Genomic DNA, 6,247 nt, shown 5'->3' on the forward strand with positions numbered 1-6,247 from the left:
AGCAGAGGCGGAGTTATGAAATGTCTCCTGATGCATCATGGTCTGTGAGGATTCTGCTCCTCTCCTTGACTGAGATTCAGCCTCAGAGCTGCACTCATGTGCTTCTTCTCAAGGCTTCAGGGGGGAAAGAGATGTTTCCCTGCTTTCAGTGCACAACCTGCACATATAGAGTTCAAAGGAGCCGGGAGAATAAAATAAATAAATTTTAAAAAGATAAAAATAAATTAAAAACACAGGAACCTGGGTTCCGCTGCGTTAATGATGTTGGGGATGTGGCTCAGTCACACCCCCCCCCCCCCCCCCCCGCCCTCCGACATTTAAACGTTAAACGGAAAAGCCCCAGTCAGCAGTACGTCTGGGACCTGGGACTGCTGCACTGAATGCTTTTGCTTTTCTTCCAAAGGTAGGGAGGAGAGGGGTTTGTTTTTATAAACAGAGGTGGAAACTCACATCGGGGTCAGGCCAGACTACATTTCCATCTGAGGCTGATACGAAAGCCATTGCTGTCATCAATATTGACTGCTATCCAGAGAGCCCTAACTGGGTCTGTGTGGAACGATCGGCTCTTTTTGCTGTAATGATCCATGAATAAAAGCTGGCTGTGACTGTCATGCAACAATTTGTGCTCACAGACACTCTCATTTATCCTTCTCTAGACCTTATCCTCTCCACCTAAAGCTCTTCCTCTCTAAAATAGGTTGGTCAGATGTAGAATGCCTCAAATCAGAAATATAAAACAGAAAAAAAAAACCCTGATGATTGTTTCTTGTGTTTTTTCTCTCACACATGGATAGCCAGGTGATGTGTGTAAGTGCATGCGGGTAAATGTTTGTGTGTGTGTGTGTGTGTGTGTGTGTGTGTGTGTGTGTGTGTGTGTGTGTGTGTGTGTGTGGGCATGTTTGTGTGTGTGTGTGTGTGTGTGTATGCTGGTAAGTATGTGTGTGTGTGAGCTTATGTCTGTGAAAGAGAGGAGGAAAGGGTTCTGACAGACAGCACAGGAATAACTCAGTAACCAAATGCATGTTTAAAGGACCTCCTGCTGCTCAACACAAACAGGGTGTCACAGCAGGTCACACACACACATGGCCACCGAGAGAGTCAGGACACATGGGTCACACACATACACACTCCTGCTCTCAGGACAGGGAGAAAAAGACACACGCAGACAGAGACTGAGCAGAGAGAGGGGGAAAGGCAGAGGAGAGGAAGGGACAAAGACATCAAGAGAGGAAAAGAGAGGGAAGAAAGATTCAAACAACAGTGAGAAGCACCGAGTTAGATAGAAAGAAAGAATGAAAGAAAGAAAGAAAAGACAGACAGACAGATACAAGTAGATAGATAGAAAGATAGATAGATAGATAGATAGATAGATAGATAGATAGATAGATAGATAGATAGATAGATAGATAGATGCACTCTTAAAACAAATGTGTTGAAAACCCTGTGTCCAGATAGGGACAACACAACTTTGTATTGTTTCCTTTTTTATTTATTACACAAAATGTGTTGAAAATAACACAACTTGCATTGTTTTTTAAACACATGTCTCTGTCCAGATAGGGACAACATATTCATTTTAGGAGTGTAGATAGACACAAACATGTAGACAGAGGTACAGGCATACATAGAAAAGAATGTCCATGACCAGACAGACAGACAGGTGAAGAGCGTCCATGACCAGACAAACAGGTGAAGAGCGTTAGGCCTGTGGCACCAGTGTGCTAACTCTGAACAATGACCAGCGGCCTCAAACTCAAGTGTCTTGTGTGCTAATAGGGTTCAGTAGTAAACAGCCACTTGAGCGCAGCTGGAAAATGAGCTGAGAGACAAAAAGAAAGAGCCACTTCATCAAACCTGTGACCTGGGCAATGACGAACCAGCCACTCAGACCCACGGGCACTCAGGGCCTAAACAGATAGCTGGGTTATCCTCTCACTAAAGAGCTATTCAGCGACAGGATTGCGCTGCTGTCTCTGCCGTGGCTGAGTTTTGTCCTCCTTTAAGATCCTTCATCCAGCACTGTGTGGGTCTCCAGTGGGTCAAACATAACATGGCAAAGAGATGTCTAGACTTCATGCAGATATCATTATATGTATGTGCATTCGTAAGTGTCACCTAATCTATTTTTGTATGTGTGTGCTTGTGAGAGAATGTTGTCGATATCCCTAGAGTTATAATAACAATTCAACAACACATTTCAGTTATTACAGTACGCAGTACATGAATTTTGTACAATTTCTACTTTACTTCTGTTGATTGCAAGTAAAAAAGACAAAAAAATGAAGTATTATCCACAAATAGTACTTTATTATGTTGACCTTGTGTGTAAATAATACACAATGTTCTTTGGAATAAAATCTAAACCTCTCATAGATAGAAAGAAAATCTTTGCAGAATTATATACACCATCCTGTAAACATGCAAACACAACAGCTCTCTAGCATTTCCAGTTTGGCTATGGCCAGGTGGCCATTCTTTCGGACCTTCAGCATACAGATCTGCGTCGAGACCAACATATCAAACCAAGTTCCAGCAGATTTAGAGGAGCAAAGAACCCATCCAGAGCAGGTCATACAAGGCATCTATCATGGTTGTGGGGATGTCAGAATTTCCACACAGGTCACATGATTTTGTGACCTGCACACACTGCTGTAACTCTCCTGTCCAGTTTGCAGTGGGTCTACTATGACCCCTGGCCTACATACTGCTTTTAACTAAAGTGTGAATGAGTGGCTGAGGGCATAAGGTAAGGTGTGTGTGTGTGTGAGAGTGGGTGTGTGTATGAGAGAGTGAGTGTGTGTGTGTGTGTGTGTGTGTGTGTGTGTGTATGGTGGGGGTGTTGATTAAAAGGGCCCTTAGCTCCCTCCCTCCATGTTTTAAGACGGAGAGACAGATCACAGTCTGACACATTGGGGGAGTGCTGTTGGCCCTGTGGGAGTTTGCCTTTATGTGAGTGTCATTCATGCCATGTCAGACTACCTAACACTATTTGGCTGAGGGGAATAAAGCGCACTGGCCCCTTCATCATGCAGCAGAGTCTGGAGTCGTGCTCTGCGTTGAGTATTTGATTATTGCTTTGTTTTCTTTAAAACGTGAGACATATTGACAGTAACAAGTGATCTAGTCTATGATGTCTCTGGTATTGCTGGAATATTCTGTGACACGGAGAAATCTACACATAGAAACAGAACATACACTCTGTTTCTATGGATTTGGAATTGTAGAGCAATTCAGTCAGCAAAATGTGCAGTGGTGCATGTCTGGTTCAACTAAGCTTGATTTGAGCCTGATGAGTGAGTTTAAATACTATGAGATTGTACTCTTGGTTTATCAGGAAAAGCATTCTTTATGCACAGTAAATTAAAGAGATCATAGGTCTATGTTATTTCTCTCTCTATCGCTCTCTCTTGCTCTCTCGCTCTCTCTCGTTTTCACTCCAGTTCAGTGCTCTTCAGGCCCCATAGGGGTGCATTGCATGTTTGTTCCAACGCCTGCGTTTAAGGAAGAAAAAAAATACACACACACACACAACCCATACTAATCTGGGACAGTGGGAAAATGAGGTATACACACACACACACAACCCATACTAATCTGGGACAGTGGAGAAATGAGGTACACACGGTTCACTTAATACTCACATCACTTCTTCTGGTCAGGGGAAACAAAACTCAATGTTTTTTTTTCTGTTCATAAATTATTAACTTGCAAAGACACAGGATGCAGAGGCATGTTAAGCAAACAACACAGTTGGTGCAATAACACACATTACAACATGACCTAGTATCATAGAATCGAGACTAAATTGTGAACAGTTTTGAGCATAACACAGAAGAGAGTTGTTTGAAAACAGGCGACCAGTAAAATGCGTCATCCTAAAATCGTATTTTCAGAGGAGGGTAGAAGGGTGGTTTCAGTATGTGGCAAAAGGGGAAGGGTTGGTGCATTCACAGCACTAACAGTCTCTCATATATTCTCAAAAGAAATAAATACAGCATATCGATCTGTCAGAAGTACTCTATGGCGTATCAGCTCTGCATAGGGGCTTTAGTCCTTAGCCCTGTCCACTCTGTTGGAGTCAATGGGTCGGTCAGTGGCTACACTGTGGACTCTTTGGGTCCCTCCTTCTGTGCGTTCTTGCAGCCATAGAGCCACTTGATGACCCGCGCGTTGCGCTCGATGATGGACACCCCGGTGGGCAGCTGCTCGGCCAGCTCCTCCTGAAACAGGCCGTCGCCCGAGTGGCGCGAGAACTCGCTGGGCTCCGAGCCGCCGGCCACGCTGCGCAGGATGAGCGAGAGCGTGTCGATAGAGCTGGCGCCGGACAGGAAGTTCTCGGGGCCCAGCCATTCGATGATGTCCAGGTCGAGGCCGCAGAAGTCGAAGAAGCGCTCCTGCTCGGACAGCGCCAGCGAGGACGAGCGTAGCCGCAGCTCCGATTTGGAGCGGCGCAGCCCGGTCCGCAGGGCCACGGGCGGAACCACGGGCTTCCAGGGGTCCATGTCGTCGTCCGTGGTGGCGGTGAACGCGGTGGTGTTGTTGTTGTTCGAGTGGTCACTCGTGCCGTTGAGCGCTCCATTGGGCTTCTTCGCCTGCCTCTCCACGAGGTAGACGTTCCCGTTGTCGGACTCCACCGAACGCGCCCGGTCGGATCTGCTGGACCGCCGTGTCTCGTTGCCACCGGTCACGCCATCCACCGAGTTCTTGTCGTTGGACCAGGACATGCGCGAGTCTCCGTCTCGTGACGGCGCCTTCTCCTCGCTGATGGTCATCTTGTCTCCACCCCCACTGCTCTTCTCCCGCATGGAGCCCTGGAAGAGCCTCCGCACAAAGCTGTAGCCTTTGGTCTCCGTGGCACTGTTGCCCCCCGCGATGGTCACCGTGGGCGACTTGCACTCCTTCTTCTGCCGGTAGATGACCAGTGAGTCCGGCCGCAGCATGCGCTTGCCGGTGCTCCGCCGCAGCACGGGGGCGCTGTGGGGCGCCACGAGCGGCACGCAGACGGGCATCCGCGGAGACGGCATGAGCACACGCTTGGCGTTGGTGCGGTTCTGCTCCTCCACGCTCTTCCTCGCCAGCGCTCCCTCATCATCATCATCTTCATCGTCGTCGTCCCCTCCCTGGCGGTTCTCCTTTCTGGAGTCGTCCTCGCTGTCGTCCCGCGGGGAGAGCGGGGTGGAGGTGGAGTAGAAGCCGTTCTGGTGCCAGCGGTGGGGCAGGCGCGGCGTGGAGCAGGCCGACACGGCCAGCAGCCGGCGTGGCGGGGGCGGAGGGGTGGCGCAGGGCACCAGCGCCGGCTCCTGCTTGGTGTTAATGACCTGCTGGCTCTTCACGTACTTGGCCTTGTCGGCCTCCAGACGCTCCACGGCGCTCACCGACCGCCCGCGGTTGCCAGTGTCCATCTGCCAGCGCAGGTAGTCCGGGCCCTTGTTGAGGAGTCGCAGGGGGGACGGGGAGCCGATGGGAGTCAAGGGCTTCATCCTGCACCACCCCGATGGGTAAATGCATCAAAGCAGGCAGCAGCCGAAAGAGCAGTCGTCCCCCAACACTGCACAGCGCCTCGGCCTGGGCACAAGAGCAGCCTCGCAGGAGATGAAGTCTCTAGACGACGGCCGGGGCGGTTTATTCCAGAAGATTATCTGATCGTCTGTGTTTGATGTTGGTGAGACTTCTCAGTTTAAGATCTGAAAGCTATCGCACAACAAACAGCTAATCTCCTTTAACTTTGCTTGTGTATTTCTTTTTTTTTTCTCTCCCCTGGAGGGCCTTGTGGGGGAGTCAAGAGGAGGGGGCCGCTGAAGCTTCAGGCTCTTCTATAGTTAGACTCTTTTGTTGGGGCGCCTTTTTGGACCGGCTACAAAATTGATATCTCCATCCAGTATTTAGACAGGCATTTGGGTAAACAGGCAGGGCACAGGGAAATCCTTTTTCTGCAGTCCAAGTGCACTCCCAAATGAGACGTTCTTCTGCCCACAGCGTGGCAGAAATAGCCACCCGAGTTCACTCTCAATGTGTTTGCTCTCTCTTTTTTCTACACTGCCCCCCCTCTTTTTTCTTCCTTCCTTCCTTTCTCTCTCTCTCTCTCTCTCTCTCTCTTCTCTCTCTCTCTCTCTCTCTCACTCTGCTTCCGTTGTAGGTCCCAGCGTAAGCCGCTCTGGGAGCCAGAGGTATAATGAGTTTAAATATTTGCTTTCTGATAGCTGTCTCGGGGACAGCGGGTCAAGCCTCCATTGTGCCGCGCCGTCAC

The 6,247-nt window shown here is 49.1% G+C and overlaps 1 protein-coding gene across 1 annotated transcript; it reads right to left on the reverse strand.

Moving 5' to 3' along the window:
* Window positions 1-2,287: 2,287 nt before the first annotated feature.
* Window positions 2,288-6,045, reverse strand: fam110d (family with sequence similarity 110 member D). The gene has a single exon (XM_076280438.1). It carries the CDS (start codon window positions 5,478-5,480, stop codon window positions 4,098-4,100), a length of 1,383 nt encoding a protein of 460 aa, XP_076136553.1. The 5' UTR covers window positions 5,481-6,045; the 3' UTR covers window positions 2,288-4,097.
* Window positions 6,046-6,247: the final 202 nt, after the last annotated feature.

Source organism: Alosa pseudoharengus, unplaced genomic scaffold (assembly GCF_046254945.1).
Source record: "Alosa pseudoharengus isolate Yale_2024_CS ecotype anadromous, Long Island Sound unplaced genomic scaffold, YU_APseudo_1.1 YU_APseudo_1.1_scf_12, whole genome shotgun sequence".
NCBI classification, from domain to species: domain Eukaryota; kingdom Metazoa; phylum Chordata; class Actinopteri; order Clupeiformes; family Clupeidae; genus Alosa; species Alosa pseudoharengus.